This window comes from Gossypium hirsutum, chromosome D10, assembly GCF_007990345.1.
Source record: "Gossypium hirsutum isolate 1008001.06 chromosome D10, Gossypium_hirsutum_v2.1, whole genome shotgun sequence".
Lineage (NCBI taxonomy): Eukaryota > Viridiplantae > Streptophyta > Magnoliopsida > Malvales > Malvaceae > Gossypium > Gossypium hirsutum.
The window spans coordinates 64,918,476-64,943,708 of record NC_053446.1 but is presented as its reverse complement, the minus strand read 5'-3'; the positions used below and the strand labels follow the sequence as shown (position 1 = coordinate 64,943,708).

The window sequence follows — 25,233 nt, the reverse complement described above, 5'->3', positions numbered from 1 at the left end:
CAGGTTCGGTTTGACCCGCATGTATTACTTTTTTTTTAATTTTTATTTTTTTTATATAAAACAATTTTTAAAAAAATATAATACACTAAATTTACTAAAAATATTAAAATAAATATTTCTCAAAAATTGAAAATAAATTAATTTTTTTATACTTAAATAACACCCATATAAGTGTAATTTAACAAATAAATACCTCTAAAATAATAACAAAGAAAACAAGTGTCATACAATATCCAAGAATTAGCAACACAATAATAGCAACATAATAGTGAAACGGTAACAAAACAGTGGTAAAAAGTGGATAACAACAACAAAACATGGAAAAACAACAGGGTTTTTTTATTGCAAATTCAGACCGGGCTGAGCTTGAGCCAAAAAAACATTACTTGAGGTTCGACTTATTTTCTAAACAGGCCTTATATTTTGTCCAAACTCATTTTTCGGACGGATTTTCAGGTTAGGCCGGATGGCCCGACCTATGGAAAACTATAATTTTACCTTTGTAAATTTTGGAGTTTTTTTTTTGTAATAAAACATAAGAGATGGAAATGTTAATTTATGAAATGATTTTAATGATATGAGAATAATCTTTTCTTCAAATCTTAATGAATTAAAAAAGCTGGAATTTTTAGTGTCTTTTGTTGACGTAAGTGAAGAAGATTTTTATAGAATTTTCTTATTGCTTTGGTCAATCTATGCTTTTCTTTTTCTTCCTTTTGCACTATAATTTTCTCATTTGAAATTTTCTTTTTACAATGACTAAAGATGGAATCCCAATTCCACTTTATATTACGATTTGCAATATACAATCACCTAATTCTTAGGGTTCATCATTAACCCTTTTCATATATTTTATTGATCCTTCATTGCAATGAAAATTAATATTGAGATGTAAAATTTTCGATACATGGGGTGGAATCAGACAATATTTTAGGAGAGCCGGAATTAAATTGTAATTTTTATGATAATAAAAATATAATTTCACCATTTTAATAGTTTATATATTTATAATTTTTAAAAGATTAAATCAAATTTGTATCATTTTTAAAAGGGTCAAAATGTAATTTTATCTTTACTAATTTAAAATTTTAAAAAATTTAATAAATGAAAAATTTTCCATTTTAGGGCCAGCCCCCCTGCGACCCCTAGCACCATCTTGAATTCTGATTTGATGACAATTCCATACTTTAAAATGCAAAGAAAAAAAATGAAACATTAATACAAATTACATTGACAAATTATTGATAAAGAGCTGACATTAACACAAGATGGAATGTGAAGAAAAGAAAAAAGCCAACACCTTGCTTGACCTAAGCATCTCAGGTTCATCCATACGACACCTTTGATACCTGCAAGTTGAAAACAAGGAAATCTCTTTTACTTCATCATATCATCTGAACACAACAATAATCTCAAAAGTAGTGGAAATGTGTCTTTGGTGATGAAATGTTCAAGTACCTTGGTAAGACAAGAAGATATTATTACCCGTTGATTGAGCAACATATTTAAGTTCGAAACCTCATGATGTAATCAAGTAGGATAAAGCTTGTCTCTAATGGAACAAAGCTTGGTAACAACATCACTCATGTCCATACGTGCACTTGGTGATTCAGCAGAACAAATGAGTCCTATTTCATATATTAAATTCAAGCACTGAAGATGTATTTCATTTCTCAGACATTTTCCCTTGAGGGTTTCTTGTTGGACTCTTTCTTCAAAAAGAATGGGATCTAAAATCTCAATCACTCGATCCGGTAAAGCTGACTTAACAAAGTTGTGAAGACTTAAACCTTCTTTGAACTTTTCATCCATCGGCCTCTTCCCTGTAAACATCTCTAGCAAGAGGATGCCATAGCTATACACATCCCCTTTTGTTGACAACTCACTTCCCATGCCATATTCTACAATTAGTTCATCACAAATTACATATAGGAATAATTGTAGAGCAAAACACTCTAATATATATATAAACTTCTGTTAGAATGTATGTTTTGCTTTTAAATCATGAAATAAATAAAGTGAACTTACCAGGTGGAGCATAACCAATAGTTCCTCTTAACCCAAGGGAGCTTGATTGGCTAGCAGAATAGTTAAGCCTGTCTGCAGAAAGGATTTTTGCTAAGCCAAAGTCACTTTGTTGCGCAGAAGCGTGTGAAAGAGTAAAATTATTGTACTGAAAAATCACACTAAGTTCAATTCCCAGGAAAGAGAGGTGGATCACGAGGATCGCTTACATACCAGATCTTTCCTAGCTAGAATATCCCTCTATCGTAATTTAATAGCACAATAAATCACTACAATGACACTTGCAAAATATGCAGAACAAAAAATAAAGAACACTAGAATTTTAACGAGGTTCAGCAAATTTTGCCTACGTCCTCGGGCACTACCAAATATATTTCACTCCAAAAATACAAGTGAAAGTTTACAAATAGGGAGAGAGAACAATTGCCTTAAGTAGAGAATGGCAAGTGTGGGATGAAGAAAGTAAGAAATGGTTAGGCCTATTTATAGTTGAGGTTCAAGGATCAACTTGCAATGTCCCTATACAATTAGGGACCAAAATTGCAATTATCCCATGCCAACTTTTAACCCAACTTGCCAACCAATTTTACTTTCTACTTTCGGTGCCCACCCTTTTTGACTTTTCAAACAATGGGTGGGTTCCAATAATCTCCACCTTGAAGATTTGATTAGGATAATCTTATCTTCACACAATTCTTTCTGCCTTTGACAACAATACTTGATAGTGCCTTCTTCAACTGTTAAACTTGCAGGATATTAATCAAGTTCAAACAATGTTCGAACTTGGTTGATGTTACCACCTTGGTCATCATATCTGCGGGATTATCTGCAGTCTTGATCTTCTGAAGACAAATTTTCCCCTCTTCAGTAATTTCCCGCACAAAATGGAATCGTACGTCGATATGTTTTGTACGTGCATGATAGACTTGATTCTTTGCTAAATGAATAGCACTTTTACTATCACAATACACGTTAATATGCTCCTGAACCAACCCCAAGGTTTTAGCCATACCTTGTAACCAAATAGCCTCCTTTACAGCCTCTGTTACAGTCATGTACTCGGCTTCTGTGGTTGACAATGCAACTGTAAACTGTAGTGTAGACTTCCAACTTATTGGTCCTCTAGCAAGTGTAAACACATAACCGGTGGTTGATCTTCGCTTGTCCAAATCACCGGTATAGTCAGAATCAACGTACCCAATAACACCTTTACCAAGTGTATTATCCTGCTTGAACAGTAATCCAACATCCACGGTCTTCTGAATATACCGTAGAATCCATTTCACAGCTTGCCAATGTCCTTTTCCAGGATTATGCATATACCTGCTCACTATACTAACTGCCTGTGAAATGTCGGGTCTTGTACACACCATTGCATACATCAAGCTACCCACTGCATTAGAATACGGAACTTGCAACATGTATTCTCGTTCCGTATTCGTCGAAGGAGATAGTTGTGCAGAAAGCTTGAAATGAGAAGCCAACGGGGTACTTACAGGTTTTGTCTGCTCGTTCATGCCAGACTGCTGTAGTACCTTTTTCAAATACTGCTTCTGAGACAAGCTAACTCTATCATGAGCTCTATCTCTCTATATTTCCATGCCGAGAATCTTTTTAGCTTCTCCTAGATCTTTCATCTCAAACTCGAGATTGAGTTGAGTCTTCAATCTTTCAATCTCAACTTTGCTCTTAGATGCTATTAGCATATCATCAACATATAAGAGCAAGTATATGAAAGTTCCTTCTTGTAGCTTCTGAAAATACACGTAATGATCAAATTTACTTCTTGTGTACCTTTGCCCTTTCATGAACTGATCAAATCGCTTGTACCACTGCCTCGGAGATTGCTTCAATCCATAAAGCGACTTTGTCAGTTTGCAAACCCAATTTTCTTTTCCAGCAACCTTGAATCCATCTGGCTGAGTCATATAGATTTGCTCTTCCAAATCACCGTGTAAAAACGCGGTCTTCACATCAAGCTGAACTAGTTCAAGATCATATTGCGCAACCAAGGCTAGCAAAAACCGAATAGACGAATGCTTCACAACTGGAGAAAACACTTCATTGTAGTCTATTCCTTCTTTCTGAGCGTAACCCTTTGTTACTAATCTAGCCTTGTATCGAATTTCATTTTTATCAGGAAATCCTTCCTTCTTTGCATATACCCATTTGCATCCAATTGCCTTCTTTCCCTTGGGTAGTGTCACCAACTCCCAGGTCTTATTTTTATGAAGAGACTGCATTTCTTCATTCATTGCTTGCTTCCACTTTACACCATCAGGGTTACTTATTACTTCTGTGTAAGTAGAAAGAACATCATCATTTGTAATTGGAAGTGCATAGGCCACTATATCATCAAAGCGAGCAGGCTTACGAATCTCTCTTCTTGGCCTTCTATATGCAATTGAATCTTGTTGCTGTAGAGATTCTTGGGTAGGAACCTCTTCATCATTTATCCCTTCAATATTAGCTGGATCATCGTTAACCTTTTCAAGCTCCACCTGCTGCAAAGTACTACTGGTTTTGTCATCCTTTTGTGAATCCTTGTACTTCAACATGGTTGATTCATCAAAAGTCACATATCTACTGAAAATAATCTTCCTTGTATCAGGACACCAGAAACGATATCCTTTTACTCCATCAGTTATACCCAAGAATAATGCTTTCTTTGCTCTTGGGTCTAACTTAGATTCTTTTACATGATAATATGCAGTGGAACCAAATACATGTAAAGAATCATAATCAGTAGTAGATTTACCAGTCCACATCTCCATAGGAGTTTTTCCATTTATTGCAGCTGATGGCAAACGGTTAATTAGATGGCACGCATATGTAACTGCCTCAGCCCAAAATTCTTTGCCCAATCCAGCATTGGACAACATACATCGAACTTTCTCCAGTATAGTTCGATTCATTCGTTCTGCCACCCCATTTTGCTGTGGTGTATCCCGAACAGTGAAGTGTCGCACAATGCCCTCATCTTGGCATACTTGTAGAAATGGATCGTTTTTGTACTCAGTACCATTATCTGATCGAAGTCATTTGACCTTTCGATCAGTCTGAGTCTCTACCATCTTCTTCCATTTCAGAAATGCATCCAAAACTTCACTTTTTCTTTTCATTAGATACACCCATACTTTTCTTGAATAATCATCAACAAAAGTAACAAAATAGTGCATACCTCCCAAAGAAGCTACTTTGGTAGGTCCCCACACATCACTGTGAACGTAGTCCAGAATTCCTTTCGTATTGTGAATTGCTGGACCAAATTTTACCCTCTTCTGCTTGCCCAGAACACAATGTTCACAGAATTCCATTTTGCAAGAATTTGCACCTTTCAATAAGCCTTGCTTCACCAATGTCTGCAAAGCTTTTTCACCAGCATGTCCCAATCGCATATGCCATAATCTGGTAGCCTCTGAATCTACATCTTTTGTAGAAACTGTTGATGTTGATCCAATAACTGTACTTCCATTTAAAAAATACAAGTTATTTCTTCTTGTGCCTTTCATCACCGTCAGTTGCCCAGCTACTACTTTTAGTAATCCATCTCTCAAAGTGATTGTGAGCCCTTTAGATTCTAGGGCACCTAATAAGATGAGATTTTTCTTCAGGCTAGGTACGTAGCGAACATCTGTCAAGACTTGGATTGAGCCGTCGTGATTCTTCAATTGGACTGTACCCACTCCTATTGTCTTACAAGTACTATCATTGCCCATAAGAACAATTCCACCTTCTAGCTCTTTAAGACTAGAAAACCAGTCCTTATTAGGACACATATGGTAAGTACATCCTGAATCCAAAATCCACTCATCCGTTTGACATGCCATTGCCATGCCAACCAAGCTAAAGTCTGACTCCTCATCATGCTCCGCTACACATGCATTAGAAATAGCCTTGCCCTTTTGTAGCTTAGGACAATTCTTTTTCCAATGCACTTTTTCACGGCAAAAGACACATTCATCTTTGGCGGGTCTCCCTTTGGACTTTCCCCTTCTACCAGATTTGCTGCTGTGTGAACGACCTCTTACTGTTAAGACTTCTGCGGTTGTATCTCTGTGATCTCTTTTATCTTTCTTTCGAGTCTCAGATCTATACAACGCACTACAAACTGCATCAAATGTGATCGTGTCCTTCCCATGAAGCAATGTGGTGGTAAGATGATCATATTCATCAGGAAGGGAATTCAACAACAATAATGCCTTGTCTTCATCTTCAAATTTCTCATCCAAATTTAGCAAGTCTGCTAAAATTTTATTGAATGAGTTCACATGGTCATTCATCGACATACCGGGTGCATACGTGAATCGATAAAGTTTCTTTTTCATATAAAGCCTATTTTCAAGACTTTTCGTTAGAAACTTTTCTTCCAGTGTATCCCATAACTTCTTCGCTGATGTCTCCCTCATGACAGAGTACTTCTGCTCTTTGGCCAAACATAGGCGGATTGTACCACACGCCTGTCTATTGATCTTGGCCCACTCCTTGTCATCCATCTTGTCAAGTTTTTCTTCAAGGGCTATATCTAGCTCTTGCTAACATAAGACATTCAGGATCTCACATTGCCACATACCAAAATTATTGGTACCGTCAAATTTCTCTACTTCAAATTTTGCATTTGTCACAGTAGTCCTTGCTGATGACGATGCTGCTGCCATTTTTCTCCTCAATCCCAACTACTGTATACGTGAACAGTACCGTATACGTGAATAGTGTCGTATATGTGAATAGTACCGTATACGTAAATAGTGCCATATACGTAAATAGTACCGTAAACGGTCGTATTCCCCAAGTACGAACCTGGCTCTGGTACCAATTGTTGCGCGGAAGCGTGTGAAAGAGTAAAATTATTGTACTGAAAAATCACACTAAGTTCAATTCCCAGGAAAGAGAGGTGGATCACGAGGATGCTTACATACCAGCTCTTTCCTAGCCAGAATATCCCTCTATCGTAATTTAATAGCACAATAAATCACTACAATGACACTTGCAAAATATGCAGAACAAAAAATAAAGAACACTAGAATTTTAACGAGGTTCAGCAAATTTTGCTTACGTCCTCGGGCACTACCAAATATATTTCACTCCAAAAATACAAGTGAAAGTTTACAAATAGGGAGAGAGAACAATTGCCTTAAGTAGAGAATGGCAAGTGTGGGATGAAGAAAGTAAGAAATGGTTAGGCCTATTTATAGTTGAGGTTCAAGGATCAACTTGCAATGCCCCTATACAATTAGGGACCAAAATTGCAATTATCCCATGCCAACTTTTAACCCAACTTGCCAACCAATTTTACTTTCTACTTTCGGTGCCCACCATTTTTGACTTTTTAAACAATGGGTGGGTTCCAATACACTTATATAGGCAACCATTTTCGCATCAAGTAGAATATTGCTTGGCTTGAGGTCACAATGAATGATCAATATTTGGGAACGATGGTGCAGATACTCTAGTGCATGAGCAACATATATGGCCACATTAAGTCTATGGAAGAGGTTCAGGTTTCTTATTGTCTCTGGTTCATTGGTTCCAGCAGGTGGATGTAGCCAGTCCTCCAAACTTCCATTTACCATGAACTCATAAACCAAGGCTTTAAAATCATTGCCTTGATAATCGGCACCTAAAATGGCTGTTAAAACCTTGACAAGATTTCGATGTCGAATGTTCTTCAAGACCTCACATTCAGCTAAGAAACTCCTCGAAGCTCCATGATTTAGAAGATTAAGCACCTTTACTGCAATAACTTCTCCAGTCTCTTCAAGAATTCCTCTGTACACGGAACCAAAACTTCCCAAACCAACCAAATTCTGCGTAGAGAATCCGTTAGTAGCCCTTAGGATGCTTTGGTATGATAACCGTAAAAGTGAATTTTCTGCACAAGTTGTTGTTGGCTGATGCTCTTTCTTCTTTCGAAACAACATGATAAGAAGAAAAAGGAATATCAAAGTCACTCCTAAAATTACAGAAACAATAACAAGTTTTAAACGAAGAGAAGTGTTTGATGATTTTTCCGAGTTACATCTTGACAAGTGTAACTCAGTGATGCCTCCACAAAGCTTATCGTTCCCTTCAACAAATGTAGCACTAGAATTCTTAAAGACTCCCCCACTTGGTATTATTCCCCCAAAATCATTAAATGAGAGATTTAAATACTTTAGTGCCCCAAAGCTTGCAAGAAATTCAGGAATCTCACCTGAAAGATTATTATCGGATACATCCAGTGCCGCAAGACCTCTCAATGAACTCATGGATGAAAGAATGGGCCCTTCGAACAAATTACCACCAAGAAACAACTTTTCTAATCTCACACAGCTACCAAGGCTGTTTGGAAGCAAACCAGATAACTTATTTTTTGAAACATCCAAATCACCTAGATTTTTCAATTTCTCTACTTCAACGGGAAGTTCACCAGTCAAATAGTTTGATGATAAGTTTAGTAAAATGGACAAGGATGAAAGTGCAAGTACTTGAGGGGGTATTGATCCACTAAGATTGTTGTAAGAAAGACCCAATGTAAGCAAATTTTGGCAGTGTCCAAGACTTGAAGGAATATTGCCCTGAAAATTGTTAACTCCTAAAGCTAGAAATGTTAACCCTGTTAAATTTCTAATAGAATGGGGAATAGTCCCAGTGAGAAAATTATAACGAGCGTCAAATCTCTTTAGCTTCTGAATCCTCCCGATATTGGGAGGAATGGGACTTGATAGTTGATTTTGTGATACCCGTAGCACCTGTAAATTGATGAGATTTCCAATCCCATCGGGAATTTTTCCCAATATTTTGTTATTTTCTATTACTAAAAATAAAAGTGTGCTAGAAAAATTGCTAATGCATTCGGGAAGTTCCCCTCCAAAATTATTTGTTTGTATATCTATTGTTTCTATTTTGGTATTATTAACTAAACTGCAGAGAAAGTTCAAATCACCTTCTCTTCCATTTCCCAAATGGTTTGTGCCTAGAAGAAGATTAGCTAGTTTATCTAACTTCTCTAAGGAAGGGACGTTTCCAATAAGTCTATTCTCATTAAGCTGAAGTATATTCAGATTCGAGGCATTCGATATAGAAATCAGGATTTTTCTTGAGATTTGGTTTTCCCATGCAGAAAAGAACTCAATATATGGCATAGTGATTGCTAAATCAGAAGGAAGAGTACCTTGAATATTGTTTCCACCAATATCAAAACTTCTCATATTGGAGAGATTGAACATTGTGAAGGGAATAGTACCTGAAATTGCATTTTCTTCTACCGAGAAAACTGAAAGATTTGTCAATTGTCCAATACCTTCAGGTATAACCCCACTTAATGAATTAGTCCTCAAAGAAAGTTTCTCTAAGCATGACAAATTCCCCAACGAAGGTGGTATACTTCCTCTCAATCTGTTGATGGCAAAATTCAAGACTTTCAAGTTTGATAAGAGACCCAGCGAAGCAGGTATTTCTCCTGTTAGCTGGTTGCCCCTCATACCGACCAATGTGAGCTTATAACAAGCAGATAAATTGGAAGGAATTTCACCAGTGATGGAATTATTGGACAGTTCTAAAGTTTCCAATCTTCTTAAGCGACAAATTTTTTGAGGAATCTGATTGTAGAAGATGTTACCCTCAAGATTCAACTCCTTGAGAAAGCTTAAATTTCCAATGTATGGTGATAAAGATCCGGAGAGTTTTAGGAGCTGCAGTTCCAACTTGGTAACTCTCCGACGCTTGCGACTGCATGTAACACCATGCCATTGACAGAAGTGAACGGAACTATTCCAAGAGTCCATAACTCCGAGCTGATCACCAATTATATTGGCTTTGAACCGTAGTAAAGCTTGTAGATCAGTGTCATTTCCTCCGGATATAGGCGCTGTATATGCTAAACTGAACAAGCTAAGAATTATAACTTGAAAGCAAACAATGAAAAAAGAGCTGGCCACTTCCATCAACCTGAATCAATTTCAATCTGAGAGCTCTTCTTTCAGGTTCTTGGGTACATACAGACTTTGACTCCACCACTTGTTGATATCTGTGTTAGGTCACATGGCTTACATATATTGGATTGAATTATGAAAATTTGTTTTGTCTTATTCTTTTTAATTTAGTTCACATTGCATAGATTATCACTTACAATTTATCAATACTGGAAACATATATAAATAAAGACCTGCCCAGCTAAGTATATTCGTAATCACCATAATTTTGTTTAAAAGGTGGCAACGAAAGCAGCAAAGTTTAAGAATCCATGCAAAACCTACGTTGCATGCATGAAACCAGAAACTCGGCTGAAGCATGTTAAAATCCATTGTGCAATTCGACAAGCCTTGTTTGTTTAGTTGACTTTTGTTAGTCTATGGTGTAATCATTATTTGCTTTGATCAGCTAAGGTTAAAATGTGTGCTTAGCTGATTTAGTAGTCAAATTAGGTTGTCATTTTGTTGATGTAAACCTTTAGTTACTTGCACAAGCAAGCTTTGTTTTCTTTCTATGTAGCTTTGTTCTATTTATGTATGTAACCATGCACTTATTCGGGTAATGAGAAAAACACTTTGCTCATTCAACCTTTTGCTTGTTCTTGCTCCTGTTTTAATCTTTCAAACATCTAAAACATTCATCTAAGTTGTTTTTAAACTTTGTTTGCTAAGTTAGAAACCAACAAATGGTATCGATAGCCTGTTGTCTTTGAGGGCCTCTTGTTGTGTGCTGTGTGTTTGAAAGAAAAGAAGCAGGAACTATCTTTGTTGCTCAGAGTTTTGGAAGCTGCGTGAAGATGAGCTTCTCACCACCACATCCACCCGTGTTTGCTGGTGAAAGCTACAATATATGGGCTGTCAAAATGAAAACATATCTACAGGCACATGACCTGTGGAATGTTGTCCAAAATGACACAGAACCACCACCCTTAAGAGCTAATCCCACGATAGCTCAAATAAGGCAGTATAATGAAGACTGTGCAAAGAAGTACAAGGCCATGTCATGCCTTCAAAGTGGAGTTTCAGATGCTATCTTCACAAGGATAATGGCCTGCGACACACCAAAGGAGGCCTGAGACAAACTCAAGGAAGAGTTTCAAGGCTCAGACAAAACCAGGCAGCAACAACTCATCAACTTGAGAGGACTTTGAGAATCTGAGAATGAAAGACTCAGAAACCATCAAGCAGTATGCTGACAGAATTATGTCTACTGTCAACAACATAAGACTGCTTGGAGATGACTTTAGTGATCAGAAGATAGTGGAGAAAATCATAACAACCTTGCCAGAGAAGTATGAATCCAAGATTTCTTCCCTGGAGGATTCGAGGGACTTATCTGCCATTCCCTTGACTGAACTGATAAATGCTCTCTATGCTCAAGAGCAAAGAAGAGCAAACAGAATGGAGGAGTATTCTGAGGGAGCTTTTCAAGCTAGGAGTAGAGAGAGCTCAAGCTTCAGCTCGGATCACAAAGGCAAGAAGCCTTGGTCAGAAAAGAAAGAAAGAGGAAAGAAGGAAGCTGCCAAGAAGAAGTTTCCACCCTGTGTTCATTGCAAAAGAACAACTCACCTTGAGAAATATTGCTGGTACAGGCCTGACATTCAGTGTAGAGGCTGCAAACAGCTTGGTCACATTGAGAAAGTGTGTAAGAACAAACCAACAGCTCAGTCACAGAATCATAATCAGGCTCAAGTAGCTGAAGACATCGAGGCACAGGAAGAACATGTCTTCACAGCCTCCTACTTTGCAAGCTCGAGCAAAGTCAGCAAAATTTGGCTGATCGATAGTGGATGCACTCATCATATGGCCTCAGAGGAAAGCATGTTCAAGGAGCTTGACACCTCATTTGAATCCAATGTCAGAATTGGAAATGGTGAGCTTCTTAAGGCTAAAGGCAAAGGCAAAGCAGTGATTTGTACCAAGTCAGGTATTAAAACCATTTCAGAAGTTCTTTATGTACCTGACATTGACCAAAATTTGTTAAGTGTTGGTCAGCTACTGGAGAAAGGGTACTCTCTCCTGTTTGAAGGCAAAATCTGCACAATCAAAGATGCTACTGACCAGGTGTTGGCAAAAGTAGCTATGCAAGATAGAACCTTCAATGTGGATGTAAATCAGTTGCAAGCAAGAGCATATGCAGCTCAGACTGATGAGGCAAGTTTGTGGCACAAAAGAATGGGGCATGTGAACTACAACTCACTCGGATAAATGCAAAGACTGAATTTGGTTGAAGATATGGCTAAGTTCGAGCCAAACAAAGAGGTGTGTGAAGTCTGTCAGCTTGGCAAGCTAACCAGACTACCCTTTCCAGTCAACAAGGCATGGAGAGCCCAAGAGAAACTTCAGTTGGTTCACACTGACATCTGTGGACCTATGAAGACCAGCTCACTAAATGGCTGCAAGTATTTTGCCTTGTTCATTGATGACTGCACCAGATTTTGTTGGGTAACCTTCTTGAAACAAAAGTCAGATGTCACTGACTTCTTTCGCAAGTTCAAGGCTTTGGCTGAAAACCAAGCCAACAGCAAACTCAAGAGCCTAAGGTCAGACAATGGAGCCGAGTATGTGTCTCAGAGGTTCCAGAAGATTTGTGATGATGCTGGCATCCTACACCAACTGACCACTGTCTACACACCACAACAAAATGGTGTTTGTGAGAGGAAAAATAGGACTGTTCTTGATATGGCCAGATGCCTACTGTTTGAGGCCAAAATGCCAAACAACTTTTGGGCTGAGGCAGTAAACACATCTGTCTACTTACTAAATAGACTACCAACTAAAGCAGTCAAAGGTAAAACACCCTTTGAAGTCTGGTTCGGGCAGAAACCAATCGTGTCACACTTGAAAGTGTTTGGATGCTTATGCTATGCACTTTTGCCAGCAGAGAAGAGAACCAAGCTGGAAAGAAAGTCTGTGCCAGGGGTATTTGTAGGCTACAGCAGTGTGAAGAAGGGTTATAGGATCTTTGATCCATCAACAAAAAAGGTTATTGTAAGCAGAGATGTCAAGTTCAATGAAGGAAGCTGTTGGAAGTGGAATGGGACAGATGCAAGCTTAGCTGAAGAAGACTTGCAGGACCTTGATCACCAACATGCTGAAGTTGAAAATGGAGCTATGGATGATTTTGATGATATGCCTGTTAGGGGCACCAGAACATTGGCAGACATCTATGAAAGATGTGCTGTGACCATGGTTGAGCCATCCTGCTATGCTGAAGCCTCAAAAGAGAAATACTGGCAAGAGGCTATGGAAGCTGAACTAAGGATGATTCAAAAGAATGAAACTTGGGAGCTGGTTGATAGACCAGAAGGTAGGAAGATCATTGGAGTTAAATGGGTGTTCAAGATAAAAAATAATGCAGATGGATCACTGAACAGACACAAAGCTAGATTAGTTGTGAAAGGGTATAGCCAACAGCAGGAAGTCGATTTCTTTGAAACCTTTGCTCCTGTTGCAAGGCTGGACACTATAAGAATGTTGTTTGCCTTAGCAGCCCAGAAACAGTGGCAGGTGCATCAACTGGATGTCAAATCAGCCTTTTTAAATGGATTTCTCATGGAGGAAATCTTCATAGATCAACCTGAAGGCTTTGAAGTTCAAGGAGAAGAAGAGAAGGTCTACAAGCTCAAAAAGGCCCTGTATGGTCTCAAGCAAGCTCCAAGGGCCTGGTACGATCGAATGGATACCTACCTGACAAGGCTCGGGTTCACAAAGAGCACCAGTGAGCCTACTCTCTATGTTAAGAAGGAAGGTAATGAAACTTTGCTAATTGTTTCATTGTATGTTGATGATTTACTGGTCACTGGCTGCAAAAGGGAGGAAATTGAAACCTTTAAGAAGCAAATGCAAACTGTGTTTGAGATGACTGACCTTGGATTAATGACATACTTCCTTGGCATGGAAGTGAAACAAAATGAACAAGGTATTTTCATAGGCCAGAAGGTATTCGCATCGAAGGTTTTGAGCAGGTTTTGCATGACAAACTGCAAGCCTGCTAGCACTCTTGTGGCTTTAGGAGAAAAACTCACCAGCCTAGGAGATGAAGATCGAGTGGATGAAAAGAATTACAGAAGCTTGGTTGGCTGCCTGCTCTATTTGACTGCAACTAGACCAGACATCATGCATGCTGTTGGTCTTCTATCGAGATTCATGCATTGCTGCACAGTTGCACATTTTAAAGCAGCAAAAAGGGTCCTAAGGTATGTCAAAGGGACTCTGAGTTGTGGAGTGAAGTTTGAAAGGGCTGAGGAGCTGAGACTAATGGGATATTCAGACATTGATTGGGCTGGTTCTGCTGATGACATGAAGAGCACATCAGGCTACTTCTTCACCCTTGGCTCAAGTGTCTTCTGCTGGAGCTCGAAGAAGCAACAGACAGTGGCTCAATCCACTGCTGAGGCAGAATACATCGCAGCTGCTTCTGCTGTAAATGAAGCCATTTGGCTTAGGAAAATATTGTGTGATCTGAATGCTGATCCAAAGGAGGCCACTGTGATTAAGGTTGACAACCAATCGGCTGTAGCCATTGCCAAAAATCTAGTTTTTCATGGTAAGACCAAACATTTTAAAATTAGATATCATTTTGTGAGAGAAGCTAAAATGTCCAAGGAGATAAGCTTAGTTCACTGCTGCTCAAAAGATCAACTTGCTGATCTATTAACCAAACCATTGGCTGCTTCAAGGTTTGAATATTTGAAGAAGAAAATCGGAGTTTGCTGCTTTGTAGCCAAGGAGGAGTGTTTAAAAGGTGGCAACGACAACAGCAAAGTTTAAGAATCCATGCAAAACCTACGTTGCATGCATGAAACCAGAAACTCGGCTGAAGCATGTTAAAATCCATTGTGCAATTCGACAAGCCTTGTTTGTTTAGTTGACTTTTGTTAGTCTATGGTGTAATCATTATTTGCTTTGATCAGCTAAGGTTAAAATGTGTGCTTAGCTGATTTAGTAGTCAAATTAGGTTGTCATTTTGTTGATGTAAACCTTTAGTTACTTGCACAAGCAAGCTTTGTTTTCTTTCTATGTAGCTTTGTTCTATTTATGTATGTAACCATGCACTTATTCGGGTAATGAGAAAAACACTTTGCTCATTCAACCTTTTGCTTGTTCTTGCTCCTGTTTTAATCTTTCAAACATCTAAAACATTCATCTAAGTTGTTTTTAAACTTTGTTTGCTAAGTTAGAAACCAACACATTTTACATTTATTAAATGTGTTGAGATTTGTGTTAGGTTACGTGGCATGCTTTTATTGGATTGAATTATGAACATGTGTTTTGTCTGATTCTTACTTTGTAATTTAGTTCACGTGCGGCTTCTAATATATCTTAAAACCCAACCTTTTAGATGGAATCTCACTAAAATGTAATTTAATAGCAGGATATTTCATTATAATTGTACCCAATGGCGGAGCCGAGAAGTTGGCAGGGCTTAATGAATTTTTTTTTATTTAGCCTTTTTATAATTTATAAAATTTTAAATTAATAATAATAAAATTACACTTTAGCCCCTCAAAAATAATAAAATTTAATCATTTAAAAAATATAAATATATAAACTATTAAACCCCGAACAAAAAAATTTCTGACTCCACCACTGATTGTACCCTACAAAATATTGAAAGATAAAAACAATATTAAAGAACACTGCAATTGTCTTATGAAGAAAATGAAAAATTTTAGGATGATTTAAAGGTGAAGAAACTACCTCTATCTACCGTATTACAAACACTCCACAATCTCATATTTTTTAGATGTGAATTGTGTTATTTCAACACAAATAAAATTAATAATAAATAATAAGAATTGCTACATAATTGGAAGTCTCGTGGAGCATATTGAGTTTTTAGGCTAAAGATATCTTATTAATCACTTTCATTTTGATCACTCAAATAAAAAGACTTACAATTTTGGTTATTGTTGTTACAATATTAAACATTTTAGTCACTCATTTGTTTTCTCACTAACGGCATCCGAGGTGATATTATATTTCATGTCCACATAAGCACTCCTTGCTGGAAAATAGTTTCCATGTAATTAAGTAATTTTTTCAATCCATTTTATTTTCCCTATTTTTATCATCAAGTAAGAACCCTAAACTCAAATTTTTTTCATAAGGTCCATTGTTTGCCTCGGGAGGAAATAAGGGAACGAAATTAAAGCCTCAACGGCAGAAAGTATATATTTTGGTATTAGAAGTTATTTGTGTTAATTTTTAGTGTTTAATTTGAGTTTTAGAGTTTATTTAATTAAAATTCTTTATTATTTAATAATATTAGCAATTAACCTTTATCAAATCAACTTTAAAATTAAAAAAGAAATTCTAGCCACCATACTATATATGGTTCGATGACACGTGTTTAAACACTATCATCCCATCTCCATGCCGACCTTCATTTGAATAGCACTTATTCGAGTACTTTAAAAAAATTTTGATTTTGACCTTCATTTAAGTACTTTCATAAAGGGTAACTTCATTTTGAGCATTTAGCCTTCTTTTTATTTATCTTTCCTTTGGGATTGGAACAAATGATATCATTCAAGTCTGTTTTATAGTTTATAAAAATTAATTCTTTCAGGGTTCGTGATTATTGCTTCCAATAACATTATCTTTAAGGTTCAAATCTGAATTTCCCATTTTAAGTATAATATGTATTTATCATTGTAGTAACACTCGATTGTACCAACTCTAGATTGGTTGGAATGACTTTTCCAATTAGTCTTACTAGCAATAATAAAACTGCCCTATGAGTTCTTTGATTTTTCTTTTCAAAATGCAAATTTGGGAATTAATTCCCCTATTTAAATTTAAAAAAAAACAATTCTTTTAAGTAACTCTATTAAATAGCTAAACTTAAGAGGTATTCATAGGTAGAGTCGAGTCAAATATCTAAGTATGATATTAACACACTTAATACTTGCTCAAGTCTAGTTCGAGCCGAAATATGAGACTTAAATTTTACCCAATGCCCATATTTATAAATGACTAATCCAAACTTATTTTAGGTACGCTAATATTATTTTTTTTGAAAACTTAAAAACTATATTTATATTTTTAATTAATATTTGATAATTTTATTTATTGAAATCTTATATATAGTCATCTTAATATTTTTTAAATATTTATATATTACTATAGATTTAAATTTAATGTATTATATGTCTAAGGTTACAGTGTTGGGAGAGTACATTTATTAGGCTGGGGTAAAGTTACTTTTAGTTAAGAAATGGTGAAGTTATCTAGGCACGGTTTGTTTTCAGTTTCTAATTTGTGTTAGTTTGTTACTGTTTAGTTTTCCTATAATAAATAAGTACTCTAGTTGGCTTCCATAAAAAAAATTATGTGTTATAAATTACATAATGTATAAAAATAACATAATAAAATATTACAAATTTAAAAACCGAACTAATTTGGGCCAACATTGGGCCTTGAATGTTCAAATCCAAGCTCGACTCATATTTTAAATAACTAATTTGAAAAATGTTTCATTTTAATATGTGAAAAAAAGAGAGTTAAAGTTGAATATGCCCATGTTGAATAATTCAACGCACATTTCGAAATCCGAGTAAAAATTATCGATTTCAACAATAAAAGTTCGCCAGAAACACCATTAGCATGTTGAATAGCATTACTAATACAATAAGTTGCAGGCTCAAAATCCAAACATTTTCATTAATATAGAAAACAAGTCTCTTTTCTCCAACTATCACTTGAAAAGAAAAACAGTAGTTTCACTACTTGCCTTTTCTATAGTTTATTTGTCTAAACAAAGCAACAATAAGGAAGCACTTTGCTTGACCTATGCCACTCAAGGCCATCCTTATGGCACCTCAGATACCTGCAACTTAAGAAAACAAGGAAATTTTTAGTTCTTCTTATCTTCTGAACATAGTGTTTATCTCAAAAGTAGGAGAAATGTGCCTCAAATGATGAAATGGTTGAGTAATTTGTTAGGATAAGAAGATATAATTACCTGTTGATTGAGTAGCATATTTATGTGCAAACTTCATGACGCAATCGAGTTGGGCGAAGCATGTCTCTAACAAAAGAAAGCTTGGTAACAACATCACTCATGTGCATCCTCGCACTCGGCAATTCAGCAGAGCAAGTGAGTCCTATTTCAAATATCGAATTCAAGCACTGAAAATGTCCGTCATCTCCTAGGAATTTTCCACTGAGAGTTCCTTGCTTGACTTTTTCTTGAACAAGAATACGATCTAAAATCTCAATAACTCGTTCAGGAAATGCTACCTTAACAAAGTTGTGAAGACTTAAACCCTCCTTGAACCTTTCATCAGTTGGCCTTTTCCCCGTAAACATCTCTAGCAAGAGGATGCCATAGCTATACACATCACCTTTTATTGACAACTCACTTCCCATACCATATTCTACAATCAAATTTATCAAAAATTACATTATATGAATAAATGCAGAAGAAAACCCTATAAATAAACAAAAAACTATGTTTAGATATGTTTTGCTTTTAAGCGACTTACCTGGTGGAGTATAACCAATAGTTCCTCTTAGTCCAAGGGAGCTTGATTTATTGGCAGGATAGTTAAGTCTGTCCGTAGAAAGGATTTTTGCTAAGCCGAAGTCACTTATATGACCAACCATTTCTTCATCAAGTAGAATATTGCTTGGCTTGAGGTCACAATGAATGATTGGTTCTTCACAATGATGGTGCAGATATTCGAGTGCATGAGCAACATCTATGGCCACACTTACTCTTTGGAAGAAGTTTAGGTTTCTCGCCGTCTCTGGTTCATTCATGCCAATAAGTGGATGCAACCAGTCCTCCAAGCTTCCATTTTCCATGAACTCATAAACCAAGGCTTTAAAATCATTGCCTTGGTAATTGACTCCTGAAATAGCTGTTAGTACCTTGACAAGATTTCGATGTCGAATGTTTTTCAAGGCCTCGCATTCAGCCAGGAAACTCCTGGAAGCTCCACGATTCAGAAGATTAAGCACCTTTACTGCAATAACTGCTCCACTAGCTTCAAGAACTCCTTTGTATACAGAACCAAAGCTTCCTGAACCAACCAAATTCTGCGTGGAGAATCCATCCGTAGCCCTTACGATGCTTTGGTATGATAATTGTAAAAGAGAACTTTCTACACAAGAAGTTGTTGACTGTTCTTTCTTCTTTCTAAACCACAAGATGAGGAGACAAGTAAAAACCAAAGTCACTCCTAAAGTCACAACAATAATTGCAACTTTTAATCTAAGAGAATTGCTTGATGATGTTTTCGAGTTACATCTTAACAAGTGTAACTCGGGGACGCCTCCGCAAAGCTTACTGTTTCCCTCAACAAATGTAGCAGTACCATTCTTAAAGACTCCTCCACTTGGTATCACTCCTTCAAAATTATTGAAAGAGAGATTTAAATACCTTAAAGCCCCAAATCTGACAAGAAATTCTGGAATCTCCCCTGAAAGATTATTGTTGGATACGTCTAATGCCTCAAGTCCTCTCAGTGAACTCAATGAAGAAGGAATGGGCCCTCCAAAAAAATTTCCATCCAAAAATAGTTTCTCTAGACTTACACAGCTACCAAGGTTTTCTGGAAGCAAACCAGATAACCTATTTTGAGAAACATAGAGTTGACCTAGATTTTTCAAATTTTCTACTGCAACGGGAATCTCACCAGTCAAATAGTTTGATGACAAGTCTAGTATTATGGACATGGATGAGACCCCAAGTAATTGAGGGGGTATAGGTCCACTAAGATTATTATAAGAAACACTCAAGCCAAGCAAACTTTGGCAGTTGCCTAGACTCAAAGGAATGTTGCCATGAAGATTGTTGAAATCTAAACCAAGTTTTTTTAATAATGTTAGGTTTCCAATAGAATGGGGAATAGTCCCGGAGAGAAAATTACTATGAGCGAAAAAATTCTGTAGCTTCTGAAGCTTCCCAATATCAAAAGGAATGGGACCTGATAGTTGGTTTTCTGATGCAAATAGCTCCTCCAAATTGATAAGATTTCTAATCCCATCTGGAATTCTTCCTGTTATTTTGTTCTGGTGTATTCCTAAACGTATAAGGGTGTTAGACAAATTGCTGATGCATTTAGGAAATACCCCTCCAAAATTATTATCGCTAATATATAGAAACTCTAGTTTGGTATTATTGACTAAAGTGCAAAGGAAGTTCAAGTCACCTTCTCTCCCATGCCCCAAACGGTTTACACTTAGTTGAAGGGTAGATAGTTTATCTAGCTTTTCTAGGGAGGGCACCTTTCCACCAAGTCTATTATCATTAAATTGAAGTACATTCAGATTTGAGGCATTGGTTATTGAAACTGGGATTTGTCCGGAGATTTTATTTTCCCTTACAGAAAAGAACTCAACATATGGCATAGTGATTGCTAAGTCAGTATAAAGAGTACCTTGAATCTTATTCACACCGATATCAAAGAACCTAATATTGGAAAGATTGAACATTGCAACAGGAACAGTACCAGAAATTGCATTTGCTGCTGCCAAAAAACTTGAAAGATTTGTTAATTGTGCAAGAGTTTCAGGTATAATCCCATCTAAAGCATTATATGACAAAGCAAGCTTCTCCAAGGATGACAAATTACCCAATGAAGGTGGGATCCTCCCTCTCAAACTGTTGTTGTAAAAACTCAAGACTTTCAAGTTTGACAAGAAACCCAGAAAAGAAGGTATTTCTCCTGTTAGTTGGTTGCTTCCCATACGAACTATTTTGAGCTTAGAACAAGAAGATAAATTGGGAGGAATTTCACCGCTTATGGAGTTGCTAGTCAGATCTAATATTTCCAGTCTCCTTAAATGACCAACCTCCTGAGGAATCTGGTTGTAGAAGCTATTGCCCGAAAGATTCAACTCCTTAAGGAAGCTCAAATTTCCAATGAATGGTGATAGAGATCCCGAGAGTTTCAGGAATTGCAGTCTCAACTTGTTGACCCTCTGATGCTTGTGACCGCATGTAACACCATGCCACTGACAGAAGTGAATGGAACTATTCCAGGACTCCATGACCCTAAGCTGATCATCAGTTATCTTGGCTTTGAACTGGAGTAATGCTTGTTGATCAGTGTCATTTCCTCTAACTACAAGGCCTGTTGGAGTTTTTGAGAAAACTTGCTGTAAAAAGAAAACAAGGAAAAAAGAGCAGCATGCTTCAAAATGCTTTTTTGATAGCTCCATCAACTTGAATCGTGATGAGATTGATTTGTTTTGAGAGTGCTTGGTTCATCAACAAGAACTAGCATGCAATATAAGTAGGCTTCAAACTCTGGTATCTCCTGTCAATTGGTTCATGTTTTCCAGCTTTGAAAATCACATCACATGCCTACGATTTTCTTGGGAATTTGAGCTAAATCCTTACTTAAGGGATCTGGTTGTCGATTTTTTTTTTCCACAACTAAGTCAAAATTGATGTCTTAAATGCTTGACAACTGGCATGAAATTTTAATACTACGATAGCGAAGGAAATGGAATTCATATTGACCCAACGACAGATGAAACATTCTGCATTTTGCTTTTATCAATCTATTTATTCAGAAAACATTAATATCTTTCATGGAAAATGATAGAGGGAGACTTCAAGGAAACTCTCACCAGGCCAACAATAATGGAATATGGAGACCTACATTGACAATTATCGTTTAAAATACAAACGTCCAAATAAAGTTATCATGTACTTTCTTTGTGGAAAAAATGGGGAACAATGTATGTTTTTTTTCTAAGTTACTGAATACCATATTTGGAGGAAGGAATAAAGGAGAAGCTTTCTACAAATGCCCCACTTTTCTAAAAAAGTTCCAATTTCAAACAACACAATGAGTAGAATTGGTAAAATAGTTTCGATCTCGAAAGTCGGTTTGAGCTCATTACAATTTGAACTCGAGAATATTCAAGCTTGAATATATCAAAGTCTTTGAAAAATTTGAGCTCGAGTTTATTTGAATTTGAAAAAGCTTGAGTCTAAAATAATTCGAGCTCAAGATTTTCCTAAGCTCAAGTCCGAGATAAACTCAATCTAAAACTCTAAAAGTATGAAATTATGAAAATATGTTTAAATATTATATAATTATATTAAAAATTTACAAAACATTAAATTGTAAATTAATTGAAATAAATTTTGAAAGCATTAATTATTAATCTAAAATAATTTTTAATGCAATTATTATTTATGCATAATAGATATTCAAAGTTAGTAATTATTTAAATTTAATGATTATATAAAATATATAATGATGTATTATTAATTTAAGGATATGAAAATAAAATTAAGCCTCACGATCTATCAAATTTGCTAAACTTTTAATTAATGAAAAATCATTTTTATATGCACTCATTGTACCTATAATTAATACAAAAAATGAACACAAAAATCTCTTAAAATAAAGTTTCTTGTTGATTTGTGACATTTTGATCAATATCAACTTCAATTAAGAAACTGATTCAATAACATGACTTTTGAATTCATTTTTCACATATTCCAAAAATTCTTTAGTAAGACAAAATGGGGTAAATAGGACACATGCAGTGGCATATCCGGCCTCTCTTAAAATAGAAAATTATCTATTTAGGTCTTTTAAAAATTTTAAATTAGTAAATATAAAATTATACTTTGTCCTCCTTACAAATGATAAAAATTTGATTTAATCTTTTAAAAATCATAAAGATATATACTATTAAAAATTATAAAATATCAAAATTATTTGAATTTATTTTAGCTTGATCGACCCGATCTGATAGAATCTGAAAATATCCAAACTAAAAAAATCCAAACCTGAAAAGGCTCGAGTTTGAGAATATCGAAGCACGAACTAATTTGAATTCGAATAAAGCCTGATCTGACTATTTGCCACCTCATCATTTATGTTTTATTATTTCTTTTAACACATCTAAATTTTTTTATGAATTTCAAATATAAAAATCAATTTAAATATATAAAAAAAAATATTTTTTTCCCTTTTCATAAGCGTAATAAAATAGAATAGAAGGGCTGCCCCAGTTCTTGTATTGGGAGAAGACATTGAAAATGGTTTTTAGTAATTATTTTCAAAGTTTTGCAACTTGGAAAATTGTTTGGTAGGCCCTTTCAATAATGAAAACGTGATTGACCGATTTGACTATTAATAGTCACTTACGTGACTGACAAAATCAATTAGAATCTAACTCAGTGTATGCCACCTAGATAGCATGCTAAATTGGAAGTCCTAAAAATAATCTTTATTATTTATTATTTATTATATTACACTCAAAATTCGACATCATTATTAATTCAACTTATTCGAACAAACAAAACAAAGATTTCATTACTTGTTTTTTAAGCTTATTTGCCTAAACAAAACATAAACAAGCAAGCACTTGCCTGACCTCTCAAGTCCATTCTTATGGCACCATAGATACCTGCAACTTAAGAAAACAAGGAAATCTCTTTTACTACTTCATATCATCTAAAAGCAACATTCATCTCAAAATGGTACAAAGCTTGGTAACAACATCACTCATATAAATACGCTCATGCGGTGATTTTGAAGAACAAGTGAGTCTGATTTCAAATATTGAATTCAAGCATCGAAGTTCTATATCATTCCCTAGGCTATTTTCATTGAGAGTTCCTCATTTGACTCTTTCTTGAAGAAGAATGGGATCTATAATGTCAATCACTCGTTCGGGCAAAGCTGCCTTAGCAAAATTGTGAAGACTTAAACCTTCTTTGAACCCTTCATCGGTCAGCCTTTTCCCTGTAAACATCTCTAGCAAAAGAATGCCAAAATTATGCACATCACCTTTCGTTGATAACTCATTCCCAATACCATATTCTGCAATTAATTCATCACAAATTACATATAGAAATAACTACAAATGGAAACCCTATCAATATACGAAAAAGTGGTTTTAGATTGTATGTTTTGCTGTTAAATGACGGAAGAAATTAAATAATTAAAATTACCTGGCGCCGCATAACCAATAGTGATGAAGTTGGTCAGCATGCAGCAAACACTCGACAGCATGAAGACCCAACCATGCTGGAGCTGCCAATGCAAGCTGTTTTTGTTCATTTTGTAAACTTTAGTTCATGAAATGAGTCTTAGTTCATTTCTAACTAAGTTAAGTATGTAATTAGCTTGTGTATGAGCTGTAATCACATCTTTGTATAGGTTTACAAGCTAAAATTTCAAGTTCCTATGTAATTAGTGGAGGTAGGTAATGTTTAGGTAATTACTTGCTGTTTCTGACAAGCTTAGTGCTTGATTTATGTACTGGCTTCATGCCATTGTTTTCTTAATGAATGAATCAGATTTGTTCATCAATTTTCTCTCCATTTTTCTTTAGCTGTTCTTCTTTCTTTTGCTCGAATTCACTTGTTTACTCAGCAAGCATCGAGGCTTGTTGCACAAGACACTTGCCGAGTCTGTTATTTCTGTTACAGCACCAACAAATAGTTCCTCTTAATCCAAAGGAGCTTGATTTATTATCAGAATAGTTCAGTCTTCCGTAGAAAGGATTTTTGCTAAGCCGAAGTCACTTATATGACGAACCATTTCCTGATCAAGTAGAATATTGCTTGGCTTGAGGTCACAATGAATGATTGGTTCTTCACAATGATGGTGCAGATACTCGAGTGCATGAGCAACATGCATGGCCACACTTACTCTTTGGAAGAAGTTTAGACTTCTCGCCGTCTCTGGTTTATTCATGCCAATAAGTGGATGCAACCAGTCCTCCAAGCTTGTTTTATTTGGGATGCAAGGACAACGGAAAGGTCTTCCTAAAGAAGTTTCAATTATGTAATCTTGCCATATCTCATATTGGTACAAACAAAAAGCTGCAAGAATTAAGCAGATAAGGCTCGTTTGATAAGTCAAAAACATTCTTTATTTATTTATTTAAGAATAAAGTTTGTTTTCATTTACTGTTTATTTATTAATTTTTTAAAAAAAGTGTAAAAAAGGCAATGCATGGACAAGGGAAAAACAATTCTCCATGTGCTAGACGATGTAGGCGAAAGTAGCATGTTGTATTAATGAAGGCTTTGTCGTAATTTCTGACTTGTTTTGATTAATTTGTAGTAATACAGTATTAATGACTATACAATGCCGTAAATACTCATAACCTTTATTCCGAACTTTTACTTAAAATCTTCCGTGAAATTATATATTAAATTAAAAAATAAAAAGAAACGAATAGTAAAATAATAAAGAAAGGAATAATTTATTTTAATAAGGAACAAATAAAAATTAAAAAAATAATATGATAACTTAAATTGACC

The 25,233-nt window shown here is 35.8% G+C and overlaps 2 protein-coding genes across 3 annotated transcripts; both read right to left on the bottom strand.

Annotated features, from left to right (window-relative positions):
* Positions 1-1,530: 1,530 nt before the first annotated feature.
* Positions 1,531-9,950, bottom strand: LOC107935360 (probable LRR receptor-like serine/threonine-protein kinase At3g47570). The gene is made up of 3 exons (XM_041102057.1): positions 7,361-9,950; positions 2,029-2,100; positions 1,531-1,901 (listed from the first exon to the last, which is right to left on the bottom strand). Exons 1-3 carry the CDS (start codon positions 9,948-9,950, stop codon positions 1,531-1,533), a joined length of 3,033 nt encoding a protein of 1,010 aa, XP_040957991.1.
* A 7,667-nt stretch (positions 9,951-17,617) lies between these two features.
* On the bottom strand, positions 17,618-21,469 carry LOC107940335 (probable LRR receptor-like serine/threonine-protein kinase At3g47570). 2 transcript variants are annotated; one of them, XM_041103632.1, is made up of 3 exons: positions 18,470-21,469; positions 17,947-18,361; positions 17,618-17,817 (listed from the first exon to the last, which is right to left on the bottom strand). In XM_041103632.1, exons 1-2 carry the CDS (start codon positions 21,150-21,152, stop codon positions 17,967-17,969), a joined length of 3,078 nt encoding a protein of 1,025 aa, XP_040959566.1. In that variant the 5' UTR covers positions 21,153-21,469; the 3' UTR covers positions 17,618-17,817; positions 17,947-17,966. The 2 variants fall into 2 exon arrangements, with proteins under 2 accessions (XP_040959566.1, XP_016729259.1); XM_016873770.2 differs by having other exon boundaries at positions 17,618-17,811.
* Between the last annotated feature and the right edge of the window lie 3,764 nt (positions 21,470-25,233).